The 25,915-nt window shown below is 45.7% G+C and overlaps 1 protein-coding gene across 3 annotated transcripts in view; it reads left to right on the plus strand.

The window, feature by feature from the left end:
- The window catches only part of LOC139559532 (sodium/potassium-transporting ATPase subunit beta-1-interacting protein 4-like), a 132,932-nt gene that overhangs the window by 101,732 nt on the left and 5,285 nt on the right, over positions 1-25,915 (plus strand). The window contains exons 5-6 of one of the 3 annotated variants that reach the window (XM_071375612.1): positions 14,349-14,409; positions 24,957-25,041. In XM_071375612.1, coding sequence (XP_071231713.1) covers positions 14,349-14,409; positions 24,957-25,041 — 146 coding nt within the window. Of the gene's footprint in view, positions 1-14,348; positions 14,410-24,956; positions 25,046-25,915 lie in introns of those variants that run through there. The other 2 variants (XM_071375613.1, XM_071375614.1) reach the window with 2 other exon arrangements.

Genomic DNA, 25,915 nt, shown 5'->3' on the forward strand with positions numbered 1-25,915 from the left:
TGTGGAAGATGTAAAAAAATATTTGATCGTCTGATGTGATTAATGAGGAGCATCCAGACGCTGCACTTGATGAATTTATGAAATTGCTTCTTCCAATGATTGATAAACATGCACCTGTTAAGAAACTGACTGTTAGAACTCTGTTAAGGCTCCATGGGTTGATGAGGAATTGAAAAACTGTATGGTTGAAAGTAATGAGGCAAAGGGAGTGGCTAATAAGTCTGGCTGTACATCTGGCTGGCTGAGAAATGATGTGACTAAACTCAACAAAAAGAAGAAGAAACGGTATTATAAACTCAAGATCAATGATATTAAGAAAGATGGGGAAATCTAATGGCTTATTCATCACAAAACCATTTGATGTTGCCAATTATTTTACCTTATTGGCAAAGTGGCAAACTTAGGCAGTAAATGCCAACAATGAACAATCAGACATTTTATTCATGCTTAAAAAAACAAATAATGAAAGAAAAGCAATGCAAGTTTTAATTTTGTAAAGTTAGTGTGGGAGAGGTGGAATAATTATTGTTATCGATCAATAATGACAAACCTCCTGGCATTGCCAACTTAGATGGAAAGCTCCTGAGGATGGCGGCTGACTCTATAGCCACTCCTATCTGTCATATCTTTAATCTGAGCCTAGAGGAAAGTCTTTGTCCTCAGGCCTGGAGGGAAGCCAAAGTCGTTCCGCTAACAGCAGACCTATCAGCTTGCTGCCATCTTTTAGCAAACTGTTGAAAAAAATATAATGCTATTTCCCTGTAAACAAATTATCAACAGACTTTCAGCATGCTTGTAGAAAAGGGCACTCAACAAGTACTGCACTGACACAAATGACCGATGATTGGTTGAAAGAAATTGATAATAATAAGATTGTGGGGTGCACCCGAGTGGCGCAGCGGTCTAAGGCACTGCATCGCAGTGTTGCGGAGTCACTGCAGCCTGGGGGTTGATACCAGGCTGTGTCATTACCGGCCATGACCGGGAGTCCGACAAGGCGGCGCACAATTGGCCCAGTGTCACCCGGGTTAGGGGAGGATTTGGCCATGGGGGCTTTACTTGGCTCATCAAGCTCTAGCGACTCCTTGTGGCGGGCCGGGCGCCTGCATGCTGACTTTGGTCGTCAGTTGAACAGTGTTTCCTCCAACACATTGGTGCAGCTGGCTTCCGGGTTAAGCGGGCGGGTGTTAAGGAGCCTGGTTTGGCGGGTCATGTTTTGGAGGACGCATGGCTCAACCTTCGCCTCTCCCGAGCCCGTTGGGAAGTTGCCGCGATGAGACAAGATCTTAAATCACGAAACTGGGGCGAAAAAGGGGGTAAAAATTACACACAATTTTTTGGGGGAAAAGAAGAAGATTGTGAGAGCTGTACTGTTAGACATCAGTGCAGCCTTTGATATTATTGACCATAACCTGTTGTTGAAAACGTATGTGTTATGTATTTTCAACCTCTGCCATATTGTGGATTCAGAGCTATCTATCTATAGAACTCAGAGGGTTTTCTTTAATGGAAACCTTTCTAATGTCAAACATGTAATGTGTGGTGTACCGCAGGGCAGGTCTCTAGGCCCTCTACTCTTTTCTATTTTTATCAATGACCTGCCACTGGCATTAAACAAAGCATGTGTGTCCATGTATGCTGATGATACAATACTTGCCAGCAACCACAGCTAATGAAGTCACTGAAGCCCTAAACAAAGAGTTGCAGTCTGTTTTGGAATGGGTGGCCAGTAATAAACTGGTCCTGAACATCTCTAAAAGTTAGAGCATTGTATTTCTAGTTCTACTGGTGTGGCTGTTGAACAAGTTGAGGAAATGATTTGGTGTAACCTTAGATTGTAAACTGTCATGGTCAAAACATATAGATTGAGTGGTTGTAAATATAGGTCTGTCCGTAGTAAAGAGATGCTCTGTTTTCTTTTGCTTCTACAGGCTCTAGTTTTATCTTATATTGATTATTGTTCTGTCATATGGTCAAGTTCTGCAAAGAAACACCTAGTTAATCTGCAGCTGGCCAAGAAACAGAGCAGCACATCTTTCTCTTCATTGTAATCAGAGGGCTAATATTAATATTATTTATCACATTTCAGGAGAAGACCCAGATGCAGACAGTGTCGAAGTAACAAAAGTGTATTACTAGATCAGGGGGCAGGCAAAACGACAGGTCAAGGGCAGACAGAGGTCAGTAATCCAGATCAGAGTCCATAAAGTATGGAACGGCAGGCAGTCTCGGAGTCAGGGCAGGCAGATGTCAATAATCCAGGGTGATGTGACAAGGTACAGAACGACAGGCAGGGTCAGGGCAGGCAGAATGGTCAAAACTGAGAAAACAGGAACTAGAATAAGACGTGAGCAAGGGGACAAACAAAATGAACTGGCAACAGACAGAGAACACAGGTATAAATACACTGGGGATAATGGGGAAGATGGGCGACACCTGGAAGGGGTGGAGACAAGCACAAAGACAGGTGAAACAGATCAGAGTGTGACACTATGCATGCCAGTCTCTCTTGGTTAAGAGGTGAGGAAAGGCTGACTGCGTCACTTCTTGTTTTACAAGAAACATAGTGTTGGAAATTCAAAGTTGTTTGCATAGTCAACATACACACAGCACTGACAAACACACTTACCCCACCAGACATGCCACCAGGGGTCGTTTCGCAGTCCCCAGGTCCAGAACAAATTCAAGGAAACGTACAGTATTATACAGAGCTTTGAGTGCATGGAACTCCCTTCCATCTTATATAACGCAAGTGAACAGCAAACCGGGTTTCAAAAAACAAATAAAGCAACAGCTCACGGCTCAGCGCCTCTCCCCCATGTGACCTACTTGTTGTGTGTATGTACTGACTTGTATGTGCTACTGATAGATGTGCACACACACACACACACACACACACACACACTACATGTTGATGTTTTGAAATGTATGTCAATTGTAGTTTTTTGTCTGTGAGGTATTTTTCGTTATGTGTTGGACCACAGTAAGACTAGCTGCTGCCATTATCATTGGCTAATGGGGACCCTAATAAATCAAATCATTTCCATAACCAAAATATTGTATTTTCAGCTGTTTGAAGCTGGCGTACAAAACCAAAAGTAAAAAATGCAAAAATGAAACTGGGAAGCATAGAAATAGTGCACATAGAACAGATATACAGCTTCTTAGACTTGCTTCCAATGAGAATGACAGATCTATAACACAGATTTCTATATGAATTTGATCAGGTCGCCCAAAAAGTGACATATTGCAGCTTTAAGGGAAAAACAGCCGACCTCGATGTATTTATTATTTTTCTTTATAGCGTGCTGCGTGGTTAGAACTCGCTGTGAGTGCATGCATGTGTGCATTGTCTGAGTTTGTGTTGAATTTGTTTAGTGTGATTAATGACAGGCAGAATATGATATGATGAGATAGGGGCAGCAGGGACTACATGCATCTGTTCTTTTCCTGTTCATCACTCCAGTTACACACACACACAGAGAGAGAGAGAGGTGATCTCATTTTCATACTCAGTGGGGAAGCTGTTTACTCATCGTCAAGTAGACAGTGCCAGGCTCAAAGTATTCATTCACAGAGCCTCTGTTGGAGACAGACAGGTCGAATCGTGAATGAGGTGAGCCCCTCTACTCCCTATAAGGTGCCACTCACCCATCTACTGGTCATTCTCAAGCATGCTTCTCTTCCTTGCGCTCCTGCGAGCAGCGAGTATTTCTAATTCTCGTTTCGATGTGTCACTATAGGATATGGCCAACTCCCCTATCGCAGACATGCTCTCCGAAGCCAGGGTAGTTTGTCCCAAAAGCATCACCCCCTCAGAGGCTCCAACACTAAAGAAGTATGCACCAACGAAGGTGCAGTGACATCCAGCCGATAAAGACCTCATAAACGTATGAGTGGTGGCCCAACATGCCATAAAGCAAATCTCCTGTAAGGAGATGCCTTAGAACAGTGCCCAAGAGGTAGCCATGCCTCTGGTGGAACAAGCCCTTCCGGACTGTAACACTTGCTATTATGCCTCCACTATCCCAAGGGATAGCCGTTAACGAGGTATGGGACCCCCTTTGCAGGGAGTTGCCCAAAAAAATGCAGAGGTTGTCGCTCCATTACTCTCGTTTCATCCAAGCAAATGCGCAAGATGCATACTGGACACAATTGTTGGAGACGCTCTTCTGTAAACGTGGAACCACAAGCTCTAGGATGCCACAACACAGTTGCCGCTCACTAAAGGCATAAAGGCGGGGTTTGGGTAACGAGATACCTAGGAAGACCCCAGGGCATACTGAAGACACGAACGGCGGCCCTACAGCGTGTGCAGCCCACTCACTCGCTTTGCAGGCGTAGTGCAGATGGTAAAGCGGTTTAGAAGAAGTATTACATCTTCACCTTGTCCAGCGGCTCAAGATGCTGCCGAGAGGAAGCCTCAAGCACAGTAGACAGGTCCCAGTGATGGGACTAAATGCTTGGAGACTGGACGTAAGCTTCGTGCACCCGTCATCAACGACATAAGAGCTTGTTACCCTACTGTGTAAGTGCCAAGGCCTGTATGACAGGTCGAGATAGCAGCTAAACGGGCCTTGCAGTGGAGAGCTTCCATCTGGCCAAAAAAGGTCCTGCATAGAAACCTTGGATACAATGCATTTAAGGAATGGTCTGTGTAGGTCACAGCACTTCTCAAAAATCGCATTGTTTTTCCAAACACTGAGCGTGTAGATGGGGCATGTGTCAATGATCTTGAGTGGCAAGCTTGTCGCATTCATATTTATCCTCCCACGGGTCATGCCTTGAGGGCCATGGCTACTGGGTGAGGGTGGTGAATCTTTGGCAAAGATGTTTTTTAATGTTTTCTCTAAATAAGCTTTGTTGTACAATTAAACATCAATACACTGCATTTCTCCTGATTCCTGCTTACAAGAAAACATTTAAGCAGGAATCACCAGTGACTAGATCAATAAAAAAGCGGTCAGATGAAGCAGATGCTAAGCTACAGGACGGATTTGCTAACACAGATTGGAATATGTTCCGGGATTAACTACTTCTATGCTCGCTTCGAGGCAAATAACACTGAAACATGCATGAGAGCACCAGCTGTAACGGACGACTGTGTGATCACGCTCTCCGCAGCTAATGTGAGTAAGACCTTTAGACAGGTCAACATTCACAAGGCCGCAGGGCCAGACGGATTACAACCTCTCCCTGTCCGAGTCTGTAATACCAACATGTTTCAAGCAGACCACCATAGTCCCTGTGCCCAAGTACACTAAGGTAACCTGCCTAAATGACTACCGACCGTAGCACTCACATCTGTAGCCATGAAGTGCTTTTAAAGGCTGGTCATGGCTCACATCAACACCATTATCCCAGAAACCCTAGACACACTCCAATTTGCATACCGCCCAACAGATCCACAGATGATGCATTCTCTATTGCACTCCACACTGCCTTTTCCCACCTGGAGAAAAGGAACACCTATGTGAGAATACTATTCATTGACTACAGCTCAGCGTTCAACACCATAGTGTCCACAAAGCTCATCACTAAGCTAAGGACTCTGGGACTAAACACCTCCCTCTACAACTGGATCCTGGACTTCCTGACGGGCCGCCCCCAGGTGGTAAGAGTAAGCAACAACACATCTGCCACGCTGATCCATAACATTGGGGCCCCTCAAGGGTGTGTACTTAGTCCCCTCCTGTATTCCCTGTTCACCCACGACTGCGTGGGCAAACACGACTCCAACACCATCATAAAGTTTGCTGACGGCACAACAGTGGTAGACCTGATCACTGACAACGATGGGACAGCCTATAGGGAGGAGGTCAGAGAACTGGCAGTGTGGTACCAGGACAACAACCTCTCCCTCAATGTGAGCAAGACTAAGGAGCTGATCGTGGACTACAGGAAAAGGCAGGCTGAACAGGCCCCCATTCTCATCGACAGGGCTGTAGTGGAGGGGGTCGAGAGTTTCAAGTTCCTTGGTGTCCACATCACCAACAAGCTATCATGGTCCAAACATACCAAGACAGTTGTGAAGAGGGCACGACAAAGCCTTTTCCCCCTCAGGAGACTGAAAGATTTGGCATGGGTCCCCAGATCTTAAAAAGGTTCTACAGCTGCACCATTGAGAGCTCCATGACCAGTTGCATCACCGCCTGGTATGGCAACTGCTCGGCATCTGACCGTAAGGCGCTGCAGAGGGTACTGCGAACGGCCCAGTACATCACTCGGGCCAAGCTTCCTGCCATCCAGGACCTATATAATAGGCGGTGTCAGAGGAAAGACCATAAAATTGTCAGACTCCAGTCACCCAAGTTATAGACTGTTTTCTCTGCTACCGCACGGCAAGCGGTACCAGAGCGCCAAGTCTAGGACCAAGAGGCTCCTCAACAGCTTCTACACCCAAGGCATAAGACTGCTGAACAATTAATAAAATCGCCACCGGACAATTTATATTGACCCCACTCTCCCCCTCCCTTTTGTACACTGCTGCTACTCACTGTTTATTATCAATGCATAGTTACTTCACACCCACCTACATGTACAAATTACCTCACACTGACCCGGTACCGGTACCCCCTGTATATAACCTCATTATTGTTATCGTGTTACCTTTTTATTTTAGTAAGTAAGCATTTCACGGTAAAGTCTACACATGTTGTATTCGGCGCATGTGACAAATAAAGTTTGATTTGATTTGGCAGTAGTACTGTCAATTATTTTATCACTGACGTCAACCCAGAGTCTCTCAGAGCGTTCAGTCAGCCCACTGACATCCCTATCAGATCACAGCAAAATCAGTCTACTTGAACAGAGCAATACTCAACCATGAGGCGTCAAAGCCAAAGGAACTGAATAATATTAAGAAATTCTATAGATGGAAGGAAAGTAATGTAGAAACCAACCAGAAAACAATTAGGCAACAACAAATTCAATCCCTTCTACACAACTTCCTGGACAAAACGTTCCACTGTAATAGTGAAGGTGTAAACTTGACAGTAGAAAACCTAAACAGTATAATTGACCTTTCAGTTTCCCTATCAAAACATTTCAAGCAGACAACCTTAGAAAATTAACAACAGTGACAAATGGTTTGATGAAGAATGCAAAAATCTAAGAAAGAAATTGAGAAACCTATCCAACCAAAAACACAGAGACCCAGAAAACCTGAGCCTTCACTATGGTGAATCACTAAAACAATACAGAAATACACTACGGAAGAAGAAGGAACAGCGCGTCAGAAATCAGCTCAATGTAATTGAAGAATCCATAGAATCTAACCACTCCTCGGAAAATTGGAAAACACTAAACAAACAACACGAAGAGTTATCTATCCAAAACGAAGATGTATGGATAAACCACTTCTCCAATCTTTTTAGCTCTGTAACAAAGAACAAACAGCAAAAACATATACATGGTCAAATACAAATCTTAGAATCAACTATTAAAGACTACCAGAACCCACTGGATTCTCCTATTACAGTGAATGAACTACAGGACAAAATACAAACCCTCCAACCCAAAAAGACCTGTGGTATTGATGGTATCCTAAATGAAATGATAAAATATACAGACCGCAAAATACTAGAATCTGAAGTCAAATGTCTACTGTTTGCTGAGGATCTGTGGCTTCTGTTCCCAACCAAGGAGGGCTTTACAGCAGCACCTAGATCTTCTCCACAGATTCTGTGAGACCTGGGCTCTGACAGTAAATCTCAGTAAGACAAAAATAATGGTGTTCCTAAAAATGTTCAGTCGCCAGGACCACAAATACAAAATTCCATCTAGACACCGTTGCCCTAGACCACACAAAAAACGATATGTACCTTGGCCTAAACATCAGCGCCACAGGTAACTTCCACAAAGCTGTGAACAATCTGAGAAAGGCAAGAAGGGCCTTCTACGCCATCAAAAGGAACATCAAATTCGGCATTCCAATTAGGATCTGGCTAAAAATACTTGAATCAGTCATAGAGCCCATTGCCCTTTATGGTTGTGAGGTCTGGGGTCCGCTCACCAACCAAGAATTCACAGAATGGGACATTCACCGAATTGAGACTGCATGCAGAATTCTTCAAAAATATCCTCAGTGTACAACGTAAAACATCAAATAATGCAATGCAGAGCAGAATTAGGCCGATACCCACTAATGATCCAAATCCAGAAAAGAGACGTTAAATTCTACAACCATCTAAAAGGAAGCGATTCCCAAACCTTCCATAACAAAGCCATCACCTACAGAGAGATGAACCTGGAGAAGAGTCCCCTAGTACTCTGTTCACAAACACAAACAGACCCCACAGAGCCCCAGGATAGCAACACAATTAGACCCAACCAAATCATCAGAAAACAAAAAGATAATTACTTGACATATTGGAAAGAATTAACAAAAAAACAGAGCAAACTACTTTGCTATTTGGCCCACTAAACAGAGAGCACACAGTGGCAGAATACCTGACCACTGTGACTGACCCAAAATGAAGGAAAGCTTTGACTATGTACTATAGCCTTGCTATTGAGAAAGGCCGCCGTAGGGCAGATCTGGCTCTCAAGAGAAGACAGGCTATGTGGACACTGCCCACAAAATTAAGTTGAAACTGAGCTGCACTTCCTAACCTCCTGCAAAAATGTATGACCATATTAGAGACACATATTTCCCTCAGATTACACAGATTCACAAAGAATTACAAAACAAATCCAACTTTGATAAACTCCCATATCTATCGGGTGAAATGCCACAGTGTGCATCACAGCAGCAAGATATGTGACCTGTTGCCACAAGAAAAGGGCAACCAGTGAAAAACAAACACCATTGTAAATACAACCCATATTTATTTTTATATATTTATTAACCCTTTTTTACTTTAACTCTGTGTACATCGTTGCAACACTGTATATAGCCATAAATTGACATTTTACATTTCTCTATTCCTTTGGAACTTTTGTGAGTGTAATATTTACTGTTCATTTTTTATAGTTTATTTCACTTTTGTTTATCTATTGCACTTGCTCTGGCAATGTAAACATATGTTTCCCATGTCACTAAAGCACTTTGAATTGAGAGAGATGGAGACTGGTCCTTAAATCATAGTCCATTGTGTTTTCCTTGTATTCCTGGGCCATTTGCCATGCAGCCCCAGGTGACAGAGAATACAATTTAGGGTAGAGCCTACAAGCCAAGCTAGCAGTGTGTTAGGTGAGGTAGGCCACATGAGCATTACGCCTAGCCTAGGTTAGCAGTACCAGCTAGCCTTGCCGCATTAGCTAGCCTGTTTCATACCGTCTCGTGGACCGGATCACAGCATAGTGGGGCCGGCTCAGTTAGTAGGCACAAAGCAACTCAATGCTAAGTGAACTAAATACGAGAGCTAAGATAGCCGTGACGACTAGTAGTGTGGCTAAAGCTTAGCACAGGCCAGTACTCATAAAACCTTACAACACTCACAGGACTCGTTCGAAAGCTAACTGAGCATGTTTGCTTCCCATGGGGTACAGAGGCCTATGATAACTCCGGGGCAAAAACATGACTTTAACCGGTTTATGCATGGTAAATAATGAATGGTAAATCATGTATTTTGTCATTTTGGAGTCACTTTTATTGTAAATAAGAATAGAATATGTTTCTAAACACTTCTACCTTAACGTGAATGTTTCCATGATTACGGATAATCCTGAATGAATCGTGAATAATGATGAGTGTGAAAGTTACAGAGGGTCAAAGATCATACCCCCAAGACATGCTAACTGTTGCTTTTGTTATTTCCGGATAGATGCTGGTTGAAAAGACAATCTACACAAGCCTTTTTAATCAGCAGGTTTTGCATGGGTGGAGTTTAGTATTGCCTGGTGACATCACCTGGCGGTAAATTAGCTATTAGACAAATAACAACGAGAGTTCCAAAACTCTCTGCCAATAACAGCTGGATTTCAGTTATCACCTCCCCATTAAGACCATTCCCAGACAGTCCTAACTAAATTCTAGCTTGAGAAATAGTTTTTTGCAAAAAAAACTATATATTTTTTATTTTAACCATTTTATTGGAAAACTATTACAGTAAGGTACTTAATTGTTACCCTGAAATGATTTGAAATTGATATAAAAAATGGCTGCGTTGTGCTTTTCTCCAAGGACAGTGAGCCAGATCAATAGTGTGTTAATTAGCCAGCCGATCAATGGAAATCCCCCTCCTGTCTCACACACACACACACACACACGCAAAGGACTGACTGAAAAATAACTACTGCCAAAGGACTGACTGAAAAATAACTACTGCCAAAGTAAAAAAAATACAATACGTGTTACTGGACTGAGCACCCTGATGAAGGCCTCAATTCCCCAAAATGTCAGATATGCAAATCATTTTAATTGTCGTCATTTCCTCTGTGTGTGTGTGTGTATGTGTGTGGAATCTGGTTGTCTCTCTCTACCTGGGCTAATATTTGCAGCGTTGACAGTGCCCTTCATTAACGCATGCAAATGTCTGTCTCCCCTAGCTGAGCAGCTGTGCGTCCTTCAAATCTACACTGCTTCTCAATGGCAGTAGTGAGTAGTGTGTGTATGTGAATGCCGTTGTGTGCACATGCACATGTATTATTGGGAATGTGTCTGCTTGTGTGTGGGCTGATGTTATCCTGAGAGGATGAATGTGGAATATCATGTTTTCTCCCAAAGCCTGTTTCCTCCGATAAGCTTTGCTATCACAGGAGGTTGGTGGCACCTTAATTGGGGAGGATGGGCTCATGGTTGTGGCTGGAGTGGAATGGGTGGAATGTCATCAAATACATCAATTGATGACATTCCATTGGCTCGGTACCAGCTATTATTATGAGCCGTCCTCCCCTCAGCAGCCTCCACTGTTTGCTATAGATAATAGATGAACGGCAAATGGAACAAATCCTGGGTTTGAAGTCATCCAATCATTCTGAACTCTTCTCATCTCAGCCGCATTTTTCCCATCCCTCAATCCCGTTTTCCATTCTCCACCCTACGTTTTCCTCGGTCACACACTCCGCTTAAGATGCGGTCACACACGTACGCATAACACACACAGACATACCACCTTAGACAGAGACGAGGGGAGCTGTCAGAGGAGTCACTTTCCATTAGTGCTATTAGAACGGAGAGACCCCCACAGACGGTCGAGAGAGACGAGGGGAGCTGTCAGAGGAGTCACTTTCCATTAGTGTTATTAGAACAGAGAGACCCCCACAGACGGTCGAGAGAGACGAGGGGAGCTGTCAGAGGAGTCACTTTCCATTAGTGTTATTAGAACAGAGAGACCCCCACAGACGGTCGAGAGAGACGAGGGGAGCTGTCAGAGGAGTCACTTTCCATTAGTGTTATTAGAACGGAGAGACCCCCACAGACGGTCGAGAGAGACGAGGGGAGCTGTCAGAGGAGTCACTTTCCATTAGTGTTATTAGAACAGAGAGACCCCCACAGACGGTCGAGAGAGACGAGGGGAGCTGTCAGAGGAGTCACTTTCCATTAGTGTTATTAGAACAGAGAGACCCCCACAGACGGTCGAGAGAGACGAGGGGAGCTGTCAGAGGAGTCACTTTCCATTAGTGTTATTAGAACAGAGAGACCCCGACAGACGGCCGAGAGAGACGAGGGGAGCTGTCAGAGGAGTCACTTTCCACTAGTGCTATTAGAACAGAGAGACCCCCACAGACGGTCGAGAGAGACGAGGGGAGCTGTCAGAGGAGTCACTTTCCATTAGTGTTATTAGAACAGAGAGACCCCCACAGACGGTCGAGAGAGACGAGGGGAGCTGTCAGAGGAGTCACTTTCCACTAGTGCTATTAGAACAGAGAGACCCCCACAGACGGCCGAGAGAGACGAGGGGAGCTGTCAGAGGAGTCACTTTCCATTAGTGCTATTAGAACAGAGAGACCCCCACAGACGGCCGAGAGAGACGAGGGGAGCTGTCAGAGGAGTCACTTTCCATTAGTGTTATTAGAACAGAGAGACCCCCACAGACGGCCGAGAGAGACGAGGGGAGCTGTCAGAGGAGTCACTTTCCATTAGTGTTATTAGAACAGAGAGACCCCCACAGACGGCCGAGAGAGACGTGGGGAGCTGTCAGAGGAGTCACTTTCCATTAGTGTTATTAGAACGGAGAGACCCCCACAGACGGTCGAGAGAGACGAGGGGAGCTGTCAGAGGAGTCACTTTCCATTAGTGTTATTAGAACAGAGAGACCCCCACAGACGGTCGAGAGAGACGTGGGGAGCTGTCAGAGGAGTCACTTTCCATTAGTGTTATTAGAACAGAGAGACCCCCACAGACGGCCGAGAGAGACGAGGGGAGCTGTCAGAGGAGTCACTTTCCATTAGTGTTATTAGAACAGAGAGACCCCCACAGACGGCCGAGAGAGACGAGGGGAGCTGTCAGAGGAGTCACTTTCCATTAGTGTTATTAGAACAGAGAGACCCCCACAGACGGCCGAGAGAGACGTGGGGAGCTGTCAGAGGAGTCACTTTCCATTAGTGTTATTAGAACGGAGAGACCCCCACAGACGGTCGAGAGAGACGAGGGGAGCTGTCAGAGGAGTCACTTTCCATTAGTGTTATTAGAACAGAGAGACCCCCACAGACGGTCGAGAGAGACGTGGGGAGCTGTCAGAGGAGTCACTTTCCATTAGTGTTATTAGAACAGAGAGACCCCCACAGACGGCCGAGAGAGACGAGGGGAGCTGTCAGAGGAGTCACTTTCCATTAGTGTTATTAGAACAGAGAGACCCCCACAGACGGCCGAGAGAGACGTGGGGAGCTGTCAGAGGAGTCACTTTCCATTAGTGTTATTAGAACAGAGAGACCCCCACAGACGGCCGAGAGAGACGAGGGGAGCTGTCAGAGGAGTCACTTTCCATTGGTGTTATTAGAACAGAGAGACCCCGACAGACGGCCGAGAGAGACGAGGGGAGCTGTCAGAGGAGTCACTTTCCATTAGTGCTATTAGAACGGAGAGACCCCCACAGACGGCCGAGAGAGACGAGAGACGAGTAGTGACTGCATACGTTTGACTTACTTCTTCGTACTGGTGCCCCGTGGGAATGGAGCCCACAACTTTGGGGATGCAAGCGCCATGCTTGACCAACCGAGCCACACGGGACCGACAGTTGATTTAATGTCAGCTAATAAGCTGTTGGACCGCTGTGACTCAGAAAATGACCAGTAATGACTGAACGGCTACAGGTTCAGGACAACAGTTGAGTTAAATACCCCCCCCCCCCCCCCCCACCACATACAACCTCCCTATCAACCTCCACCTTTGCGTTTTCCTCCCACCCTGACAGTCTGTATTTGCTGACTGTGTTGTTGGCTGATCCCTCCAGACACTTTAATCAAGGCAATTCATGCATATCAAACACACACACACACACACCACACACACACACACACACCACACACACACACCGTTAATGCAAACCAAACAATGTCTGGCCCCCTGCTGCTAACACGTGTATGTTCATTCCCTACTACTGTAATGGCTGGCCTGCCTGTCAGAGGTAATTAGCTGACAGAGAGGAGGTGGGATGGACTCAATTTTCTCTCTTAAAACTAATTTAGGCTGCTAATGTTGTCCGAGGGTGTGATTATAGGACTAGTCATTACCCTTCAAGAACACACAGCCACAGACAGACACTCGTATACTGTATAGCCTGTACCATCACTAGGCTCACTTGTGCATGAAAACATGCATGCCCAAATATACACACACACACACACAGTCTCCGGTTGCCCCGTGTGTGTTTTGAGGGCATTGTGCCCGACGCTGGTTTAATTGGCATGGCAGTGTGCCAAGTCATCGGGGGTAGAGAGTGTCTGTCTGTCTCTTTCTTAGCCCCAGTGTGTGTGTGTCTCAGAATAGATGACAGCCATCTGTCGACAGTACAGCCTATTGTCACTTTGCCTCGATTCAGGACGATAGGCTGCTGAGCCCAGAATAGTGTCCTTGGTTGGGTTATCTAATGGTTATACCAGCTTGTTTAAGTGCAGGGTGTCTTCGTGCGTTTGTTTTCTGAGGAATTGTCCCTGGACATGGTGTTGATTTGTGTATCGCAGAACACATTATTTAGATAGAGAGGAATATAGATGAGCTCATAGACTCATACTGCGCATGCTGATCTATGTGCTGATCAGTGATTTTGATTGCAACCTGTCGTGCCATCATCCCAACCCTGTACATACACTCACGTCCCCAGTCGCTATTTTTGAATGGAGGTGTTTATCCCCTATGTTTGCTCTGTTCTCTCTATCCTATAGTTGTACTTCATATGTTTGCACACTCACACGCACACACACACTCCTCTGTGTGCTCTAACTCACTGTGTGTGTTTTCTCAGCTCCTGGGCTTCGTGTACGCCTGCTACGTCATCAGCTCCATCACTGAGGAGGAAGACAGCTGTGAGTACAACTTAACTTGACACACACACACACACACTCGCACACCCCCTAAATGAACCACAACCTAACCACATAGCAAGACAGGAAAGGAGGAAGAGGAGAAAAGAGAAGAGGAGAGGGGGGCCTGTAGCTCATTAAAACCTCCCTCAATCCCTCCTCCACCTTGTCGTCTCCTCCCTTACTCCCCCTCTCCCTCACCCTACCGGCTGGTCTCCTTCACTCTGTGTCCCCTTCCCATTCCACACCCATCCAACCATTCCATTCTCTTCATTCTCTCTCTCTCTCCCTCACACCATTCCACACCCATCCAACCATTCTATTCTCTCTCTCGCTCTCTCTCTCTCTCGCTCTCTCTCTCTCTCTCTCTCTCTCTCTCTCTCTCTCTCTCTCTCTCTCTCTCTCTCTCTCTCTCTCTCTCTCTCTCTCTCTCCCTCACACCATTCCACACCCATCCAACCATTCCATTCTCTCTCTCTCTCTCTCTCTCTCTCCCTCTCCCTCACACCATTCCACACCCATCCAACCATTCCATTCTCTTCATTCTCTCTCTCTCCCTCACACCCATTCCACACCCATCCAACCATTCCATTCTCTTCATTCGCTCTCTCCCTCACACCATTCCACACCCATCCAACCATTCCACTCTCTCTCTCTCTCTCTCTCTCTCTCTCTCTCTCTCTCTCTCTCTCTCTCTCTCTCTCTCTCCCTCACACCATTCCACACCCATCCAACCATTCCATTCTCTCTCTCTCTCTCTCTCTCTCTCTCCCTCACACCATTCCACACCCATCCAACCATTCCATTCTCTCTCTCTCTCTCTCTCTCTCTCTCTCTCTCTCTCTCTCTCTCTCTCTCTCTCTCTCTCTCTCTCTCTCTCTCTCTCTCACACCATTCCACACCCATCCAACCATTCCATTCTCTCTCTCTCTCTCTCTCTCTCTCTCTCTCTCTTTCTCCCTCACACCATTCCACACCCATCCAACCATTCCATTCTCTTCATTCTCTCTCTCTCCCTCACACCATTCCACACCCATCCAACCATTCCATTCCATTCTCTCTCTCTCTCTCTCTCTCTCTCTCTCTCTCTCTCTCTCTCTCTCTCTCTCTCTCTCTCTCTCTCTCTCTCTCTCTCTCTCTCTCACACCCATTCCACACCCATTCCACCCAACCATTCCATTTTCTTAATTCTCTCTCTTTCCCTCACACCCATTCCACACTCATCCAGCGATTCCATCCTCTTCATTCTCTCTGTCTCCCTCACACCCATTTCACACCCTTGACCCAATTTTCTTTCCCTACAGTGTCCTCGCTTTACCTGTATTATCGAACACCTGGCTAATCCCCACTTTCCACCTCTCTTTTTCATTCTCTCTCCCGCCTCCCCAGCTGTTAGTTCTCATGGTGGTGGTCGGGGGTTGGTAGTGTGAAAAAGAGAGTGTGTTTTTGTCATCTACAGCTCAGCACTGCTCACCCCCCCCCCCATATCGTTGACACATCCACACACGTCATGCCTCCTTCCTTCTTTTCTCCCACCCACCACTGCAACAGGTCTATCTCTTCTAGAAGTACCTATAGGGTTGGCTAGTACAGGGGGGGATTGAAGGGAGAGATCGAGAAAAAATAAACTGGTGAAAGGTGTGGAGAAAGAGAGAAAAGACAAAAGAAGTGGATTAGAGAGAGGGAGCGAGAAGGGGTAGAGAGAGTAGTCTTGAAAACCTGACCCTAGGCAACTCGGGGTCGGGTGATTGATTATGAGATGGTCTGGTTTCAACGATGGACTCTTTTGGCAGAGAGGAACTACATCACTGCCTACGACACTACTTTATCCACTTGAATAAAATACAAAATAGAAACTGGCAAGATGGAGATCACAGAGGTTATTTTTAATGAGGGCATTTCGCAAGTGACTAGTTTGCATCAACTGCCTTAACTAAAACCCCTGCAAAGGTTTTGCCTGTAAACTTTGGTTTTGAATCGCAACGTTCTGGCATGTCTGACTCGTGATTTGTTGGAATAGTCCCCGGGAAACTTTCCCCTTCTCGACGTAGGCAGTGACGCAGTTCCTCTATGCCAAAAGAGCATTGTTGAAACAGACCCTACCCACTAGGAACAGATGTCAGTTAATGCAATGTCTATACCACGTTGGGTCAGCGTATTGAAATGACGTGGAAACAACGTTGAGTCAGCCAGTGTGTGGCCATTGGGTAATCAAATTTTTTTTTCGAGACTAGAGAGAGGGGCACACATTTGAAGAACAGCTCATGGTAGAAGTGACCTCATAACCTCGAGGTCAAAGGTCACAGTGACGGTTAACTAATCGGGTCGCAGGACACATTTGAGTGTGGTGACAATGGTTGGCATACTGCACGTTTACAGCGGCTGCACACACGAGTTTAGTGAGTGAGAGGAAACGGTGCGTGTTTGGTTGGTGTGGAAATACAACCACTTCTTTGCCGGAGATTCAGTTGCTGTGAATGTTTAGCCCGTCGACTCCCATCGCCTCTGAGCGTCTCGTAATCAGTCACCCCTACGTCACCCCAGAGGTTGAGGGGGAGTCGACTTCAAAATGAGTCTCCGACTTTTCCCTCGCTGCCTTTGTTTCTGCTGACCCCGGCGGCCCGTCCATCCGTCGTGTGGACAGTTGGTACAGGTACTGTCTGTGTAGGGGCGCAGGTGACAGACGTCCACTTTGAAAAGCACACAATGACAGAGAGAGAGAAAGTGTCTGTGTGAGTGATATATATATATATATACAGTGGGGAGAACAAGTATTTGATACACTGCTGATTTTGCAGGTTTTCCTACTTACAAAGCATGTAGAGGTCTGTAATTTTTATCATAGGTACACTTCAACTGTGAGAGACGGAATCTAAAACAAAAATCCAGAAAATCACATTGTATGATTTTGAAGTAATTAATTTGCATTTTATTGCATGACATAAGTATTTGATACATCAGAAAAGCAGAACTTAATATTTGGTACAGAAACCTTTGTTTGCAATTACAGAGATCATACGTTTCCTGTAGTTCTTGACTAGGTTTGCACACACTGCAGCAGGGATTTTGGCCCACTCCTCCCTACAGATCTTCTCCAGATCCTTCAGGTTTCGGGACTGTCTCTGGGCAATACGGACGTTCAGCTCCCTCCAAAGATTTTCTATTGGGTTCAGGTCTGGAGACTGGCTAGGCCACTCCAGGACCTTGAGATGCTTCTTACGGAGCCACTCCTTAGTTGCCATGGCTGTGTGCTTCGTGTCGTTGTCATGCTGGAAGACCCAGCCACGACCCATCTTCAATGCTCTTACTGAGGGAAGGAGGTTGTTGGCCAAGATCTCGCGATACATGGCCCCATCCATCCTCCCCTCAATACGGTGCAGTCGTCCTGTCCCCTTTGCAGAAAAGCATCCCCAGAGAATGATGTTTCTACCTCCATGCTTCACGGTTGGGATGGTGTTCTTGGGGTTGTACTCATCCTTCTTCTTCCTCCAAACAGGGCGAGTGGAGTTTAGACCAAAAAGCTCTATTTTTGTCTCATCAGACCACATGATCTTCTCCCATTCCTCCTCTGGATCATCCAGATGGTCATTGGCAAACTTCAGACGGGCCTGGACATGCGCTGGCTTGAGCAGGGGGACCTTGCATGCGCTGCAGGATTTTAATCCATGACGGCGTAGTGTGTTACTAATGGTTTTCTTTGAGACTGTGGTCCCAGCTCTCTTCAGGTCATTGACCAGGTCCTGCCGTGTAGTTCTGGGCTGATCCCTCACCTTCCTCATGATCATTGATGCCCCACGAGGTGAGATCTTGCATGGAGCCCCAGACCGAGGGTGATTGACTGTCATCTTCAACTTCTTCCATTTTCTAATAATTGCGCCAACAGTTGTTGCCTTCTCACCAAACTGCTTGCCTATTGTCCTGTAGCCCATCCCAGCCTTGTGCAGGTCTACAATTTTACCCCTGATGTCCTTACACAGCTCTCTGGTCTTGGCCATTGTGGAGAGGTTGGAGTCTGTTTGATTGAGTGTGTGGACAGGTGTCTTTTATACAGGTAACGAGTTCAAACAGGTGCAGTTAATACAGGTAATGAGTGGAGAACAGGAGGGCTTCTTAAAGAAAAACTAACAGGTCTGTGAGAGCCGGAATTCTTACTGGTTGGTAGGTGATCAAATACTTATGTCATGCAATAAAATGCAAATTAATTACTTAAAAATCATACAATGTGATTTTCTGGATTTTTGTTTTAGATTCCGTCTCTCACAGTTGAAGTGTACCTATGATAAAAATTACAGACCTCTACATGCTTTGTAAGTAGTAAAACCTGCAAAATCGGCAGTGTATCAAATACTTGTTCTCCCCACTGTATATATTAGTTGAACCTTCATTTAACTAGGCAAGTCAGTAAAGAACACATTCTTATTTACAATGACGGTCTACCCCCGGCCAAACCCGGACGACGCTGGGTCAATTGTGCGCCGCCCTATGGGACTTCCAATCACGGCCGGGTTGTAATACAGCCTGGATTGGAACCGGGGCGTCTGTAGTGACGCCTCTAGCACTGTGATGCAGGGCCTTGGACCGCTGCACCACTCGGGAGCCACATGCATCTATCTTTGTACAAATAGATTGCTAAGAACAACATGGCTGAATAAAAAAGGGGGGAAGAAAAGTAGAAAAGAGAAGTGGTTGATTCAGTATTCTTTGCTAGTTTTAATTATTCAGTTAGTTCTAGTCTGATCCTTGCTGGCTGGTCGTGTAAATGGACAGCTGTCTTGAAGCACAGCTCCCATGCCCACCTTTGTTATTGTAATCAGCCCTGTGCGTGTCTTCTTTTATTTTCAATGCTACACACACACACACACACACACACACACACACACACACACACACACACACACACACACACACACACACAGACCATGTACGATGCTCCCTTAATTGATTCACTCATTTGAAGTGCCATATTAGACTGTTCCTTCAGTGAGCTCCCCACACTCCATCAGCATCGGTTCGCCCCCTCGGTTTTTCCCCTTTATTTTCTCTCCATCCTTCTCCTCACTCTTCTCTCTTGCATCTTCCCCCTCTCATTATCTAAGCAAGTGCGGGGAAAGGATTGTGTCAGGATCCATTTTATATCTGTAAATGTAAAAGGAACTCTCTCTTGCTGTCTCTCTCTCTCTCCCCCTCTCCATATGTAATTCACAAAGGTGTATAAGTTAGGTGTCTGGTCATTCCTTGCTGCCTCATTAGGCCAGACTCTGTTCGATATCTTCCGGAATAACCCCCCCCCCCATCACCTGAGGAAAGGAGGGATGTGAAGAAGAATGGAAGAGTGAGGTGGACAGGAGAAAGAGCAGAAATAGAGAGATAGCACCTGAGGAGATGCGTTAGGAAGGGAGGGAGGTAGAGAAAGGGGGGGGGGGAGAAGCCTGCTGTGGGAAGAGAGAGTTCAAACACAAAGACTAAGCTCCTGAATATGTCATTTAGATGAGACATACATTCCTTTCACGCAAAAAGCCTCACAACAAACAAAGTCTCGGTGGACCGATGTAGGTTTAGAGTAGAATACTCAAGCTAGAATACTCACACACACACACACACACACACACACACACACACACACACACACACACACAAAAACTCTCTCTCCGGCTAAGGAAAACCAGGAAGAACAGAACAGTGAGCATCACACTCCTCTCAAGGATCAGCTTCATGTCTCTCAGGCCTTATGTTCCTATTAACATAAGCTGCAGTGTGTGTGTGTGTGTGTGTGCGCGCGCGTGTGCATGTGTATGTAACTGCACGCATACATGTGTGCGAGTCCAGTTATCAGTATAAAGCAGACATCCAGGCAGAGCGAGTGGAGGGGAAAAGCCTCTTTGGAAAGTAGGTCAGAGAGTTATCCTAGTGTTAGCGTGACGGCTAACTGCGGCGCTCCTCTGTACTGACTCACTGTTTCAGTAAATCCCCTGGAGTCATAGGGCAACAGAGGGAGGGAGGGAGAGGAAGGAAGGAGAGGTGAATGGGTGGGTATGTGTAACTCTGATAGGTAGAGACGTAGGGCGCGTTCGTAAATTCTCTCTGGCTATCTACTCCGATTTCAGAGCCCTCTCGTCTGAGTGTGCCACAGAACAACTGATGAATTTACCAACTCTCAACACCTGTTGAATATGGCCAGTGTCAGTAAACGTTGGCAAAAAAAGCGTAATTAAATTGTTGCCAGCAGAACAGGTACAGTCACCAACGCTCTAGATAACATAAAAACAGCCTAACCTGCTCTGCTCGGGGGGTTAAAATGATCAGTATGAGGTGTCCTCTCATTTGTGTCTGGAAGTAGCTAGCAAGCTAGCCAACGTTAGCCAGTTAGCTTGGGTGCTTGACTGCCCTTGTGAGGTCAGAACTCTCGGGTCAACCCTACTCCTCGGCCAGAGGGTCCAGTGTGCTCTCTGAACGCTCCCAGAGCGAAACGCTCTGAATTTACCAACGGACAATTTGACAACGCTCTGAATATACGAACACCCAGAGCGCAATCTGGCGCTCCAGATTGAATTTCTGAACCCACCCATGGTGTTAGCATGGGCTACCGCCCCACTGTGTGTAACCGATGTGAAATGGCTAGCTAGTTAGAGGTGGTGCGCGCTAATAGTGTTTCAATCGGTGACGTCACTCGCTCTGAGACCTGAAGTAGTTGTTCCCCTTGCGCTGCAAGGGCCAGGGCTTTTGTGGAGCGATGGGTAACAGGGCAGGAGAGAGATGGATGGGGAGCAAGAAAGAAGAAAAACAAACAGGGCAGGAGAGAGATGGATGGGGAGCCAGAGGGAAGAAAGTGTGAGAGGAAAAGAGTGGAACAAAAGAGAAACAGGGGAGTCAATGACAGTGGCTACGCTACTGAGTCTTTCTGTGGATCTTGTCATGATAAGAATCACAGCCATGGCGTACAAATGTAAACCGGACAATAAACTAATACTGCCTTACAGATACTGCATTACAGACCATTGGCTTCAAAGACAATTCATCATAAGCATGTGTGGGTCCCAATTTATCCATCTCATTTTCTTTCTATTTGCACACTGCTCCCCCTACCTTCATTGCCTGATGTTTGTCACTCCACCCCGAAACTCTTTCTGGCTCTGTTACCATCATCCATCCATCTAACTCTTAATTACTTTCACCCCATCCCATCTCTCCCACTTTCTTTCCTTTCCTTCTTTCCTCCTTCTTTCTCTCTTTCATTATTTTTGTCTTTCTGCCACTCCCTTCCTCCTTCCCACCTCCTTGCCCAGGCAGATGTGATGGTGATGAGTCTGGTCTTTACTGAGACAGTGACTAAGCACATGTAACAGTATAGCGTCCGTCCCTCTCCTCGCCCCTACCTGGGCTCGAACCAGGGACCCTCTGCACACATCGACAACAGTCACCCACTCACACTTTCTTCCCTCTTGCTCCCCATCCATCTCTCTCCTTCCCTGTTGTTTTTCTTCTTTCTTGCTCCCCATCCATCTCTCTCCTTCCCTGTTGTTTTTCTTCTTTCTGGCTCCCCATCCATCTCTCTCCTTCCCTGTTGCTTTTCTTCTTTCTGGCTCCCCATCCATCTCTCTCCTTCCCTGTTGTTTTTCTTCTTTCTGGCTCCCCATCCATCTCTCTCCTTCCCTGTTGTTTTTCTTCTTTCTGGCTCCCCATCCATCTCTCTCCTTCCCTGTTGGGTTTTTTCTTCCACGCTGTCAATCTGCCTCCACCCCCATCACCCCCCACCCCCCCGCTCTTAGAATGTTATTGTGACAGATGGATGGTCTTTGTGTCTGTTCGTTAAGCATAGCCCCTGTGACGTTAAACATTTTCCCATCCGTAGTGAATCTGTAATCTCCTTATATTGCTCTGCTTAGTTATTTACTCCACATTAACACATTGATACCTGTCGTGTCTGGCATGCTTTCATGTCGAGGTGGTCCAGTCAACGCTGCTTGCATGATGGGTGACCTTGCTTGAGACCTGAAGACTTGTGTTTGCTCCCAGAGCTAATCTTTGGCTTTAGCTCAGTGGAATAACATCTGAGTGGGTTGGGACGACGCAGGTTGAATACCTAGTCTTTGACGTTGGGATAAGTTCATTTCTCAATACTGCACTGCACACCACACTAAATTTGGAGAAGGTGAACACCTTTACTTGATTTAAAGGTATACTCCAATGGGAGAAATTGCCTCTCTCATACGATAAAAAAACGTACATTTCCTGGAGACGACTCTACACTGCCACATAGGTTAGTAGATGTACCACTGGGACAGCACAACACCAGCTGTAGTTTTGCCATATTCAGTTTGGTACATTAATACATTACAATTATATCACAACCCATGTCTCGCACAGTGTGATTTTCCCAGTCACTATTTCTCTCAATCTTCCCCACCTCTTTATCTCTATAAGGGCACAAGGCGAGGCCCGAATGCAGACACAGGAGGCAGATGGTTGCGCTCCGATATTAATTATACCAAAAGGGGTAGGCAAAAAGGCAGGTCGGGGACAGAGTTCATAAACCAGGTCAGAGTCCAAACAGTACCAGGTGATAGGCAGGTTCGAGGTCAGGACACGCAGGGGTTCAATGATCAGGTCTGAGTCCAAACAGTACAAGTGGATAGGCAGGCTTGAGGTCAGAACAGGCAGAGTGGTCAGGCAGGTGGATTTGGCATCAGGACAGGTAAGGGTCAAAAACCAGGAGGGCAAGGAGAAAACAAAGGCCGGGAAAAATAGGATCTAGGAAAAATGTTGGTTGACTTGGAAAAACAAGAGGAACTGGCACAGAGAGACAGGAAACACCGGGATAAATACACCGTGGACTAATGGGGAAAACAGGAGACACCTGGAGGTGGGTGGAGACAATCAGAAAGACAGGTGAAACAGGTCAAGGCGTGTCAATCTCTCTCTCTTCCTTTTCTCTCTCTCGCTCTGTGTCTTACTCTTCTGCTATGTGGGAGGTCAGGGGTGGAGAAAATGATATCCATCATTATCTCCTTTAACCATATTTTACCTCGCACCGATCATCAAGGCAGGAGATGGAACCCTCACTGCCTGCTTGCAATGAGAAAATCACTAGTACAGAAAAGTCCAGGCCAGCCGTGTGTGTGTGTGTTTGCATGTGTGTTTACTGTCCAGATCAAGTGTGTGTTTAACCTTTGTTCGTGTCACCCACCTTACTGGAGCTGCCACTTCCTGATTACTCAGCCTATATATCACTGGCTGAGAGGAAACTGAGAATCCCAAGGAGCCGGAATCAGAGGAGAGGGACATGTTAGCTTGTCACTTTTCTTTATTGTTTATCGACAGATAAATTGCCCTATCAGGAACTCTAGTCCCTACAATTTACCTAAAATATTCTATTTGTCTGTTTGAATGTCTCATAAAACAACCGTTCCAAGTGGAGCAGTTTCCTGGCCACTACTCAGTGTATGTTTTTATCGAAGCGGAACCACTTCTGTCAGGATTAGTTATCTTCAAGAACCACCACCAAATTACTGTCCTGTTGTAACGAGACAGTTTCACTGCATCCTGTCCTCTATGGTGTTTACTGGGCTCTCAGATCCGTTGAGCCAGTTTCACTGCATCCTGTACTCTATGGTGTTTACTGGGCTCTCAGATCCATTGAGCCAGTTTCACTGCATCCTGTCCTCTATGGTGTTTACTGGGCTCTCAGATCCATTGAGCCAGTTTCACTGCATCCTGTCCTCTATGGTGTTCACTGGGCTCTCAGATCCATTGTGATAATACATGCACATGCTGTTTTCACACACTCCTTTAACCTCATCTCATTGGCTCTGTGTCAGTGAAAAGTCTAATAGTCCTTTCCTCTCTCGTTTCCCCTACTTCTCTCTCCCTCTCGCTGACTGTTTGCAGCACTCTGTACTTTTCTTTTTTGGAGTGAATAAACAGAGTCGGTCTGTCACTTAGTGAAGGTCACCCTCTGTTTTTCAGCGATAAAGAGCTTATTTTGACAGCTGCCTGACTCTCGGCTTGTGCCCTGGGCTCACAGAAGTGTGCCTCTACCTCAGATAGTCAATATAAATATGTGTTTTGTAACATTGAGGCCTCTCATACTGTAGGTCTAACTCTGTGTTTTGTAGCATTGAGGCCTCTCATACTGTCGGTCTAACTCTGTGTTTTGTAGCATTGAGGCCTCTCATACTGTAGGTCTAACTCTGTGTTTTGTAGCATTGAGGCCTCTCATACTGTAGGTCTAACTCTGTGTTTTGTAGCATTGAGGCCTCTCATACTGTAGGTCTAACTCTGTGTTTTGTAGCATTGAGGCCTCTCATACTGTAGGTCTAACTCTGTGTTTTGTAGCATTGAGGCCTCTCATACTGTAGGTCTAACTCTGTGTTTTGTAACATTGAGTTGTTTTCTCTTTGTTTTGCCATAAGATTGTCTTCCATTCATTTTGTGAATCCAGGTTTGTCACGGGATGTTGTTTTATTAGTGTTTCTTTCCGCCCATCAATGTCTGCCTGTCTGTCATGTTCTGATTTCATTTGTCATTTTACCATTTGATCTTTTTGTTTTCAGTTGATTTTGTTGCTGGATTTGACCCATTCCCTCTCTACCATGTCAATGAGAAACCATCCCATCTCCTCTTAAAGCCCATGTACCTGTAAGTAGGGTGTGTGTGTGTGTGGGGGGGGGGGGTATGCATTTGTTCTTGTCTGTGTGTGTTTTTTTATGTTTGTGTATGTGTCAGCTATTATTTTTGTGTTAGTTTTCATTATGTGAACACTGTGTCATGTCTTCCAAAGGGGGTCTAGGCAGTACACACAGTGTTATGTAATTCTAATAGCTCTTCTCGTGTTTCTCTGAGCTAGGACTTTTACCATTGTGGCTGAGAACTCTCTCTCGCATGACTTTGTTTCTCTGCGGCTAGTCTTTGAGATGAATTAAGATGTCACGTATTCTTCGTTAACACAGTGTTAGTTGGAATGAGCCCTTAATTACTCCACTCTAATGGGCATTTCAGTTTTCACCCGACATGCACACAATTCAAAATGACAGTAGATAAATGGTTCCATGGTGTGATGTCATAGGGCTCAGGGCATTTTGTATGGTCCCAGAGAAAACAGGACAGAACTTTGGACATGTTCCTACTGTATATAGTACACTACCTTTGGTCAGTGATAAAGGTATGTGGCTCTGGCAAAAAAAAGTTTATAGGGAATAGGGTGTCATTTGGGACATGTTGGTAAGTGTTAATACTTTTTCCCTCACCAACACGTCTGCTACTGTATGCCCAGTTCCCTTTCTGGGTGGGTGAAATATGAGAAATAGGCCAGTGTGTAGAGACTAGAGTTGGGTTTCCTGTCTGATCCAGTTAACCATACACTTCAATACCTCAACACATCAGCCCAGTGTGTTTTCATTAAAGATTAGCCAATATCAAATCGGTAAATATTTGAATTGTACAGGTGTTGTTATCGGGATGAAGTACATAACAACCGTATCATGGTAGACTCTTCTTCTGTGACTCGTATCAA

This window comes from Salvelinus alpinus, chromosome 30 (assembly GCF_045679555.1).
Source record: "Salvelinus alpinus chromosome 30, SLU_Salpinus.1, whole genome shotgun sequence".
NCBI lineage: Eukaryota > Metazoa > Chordata > Actinopteri > Salmoniformes > Salmonidae > Salvelinus > Salvelinus alpinus.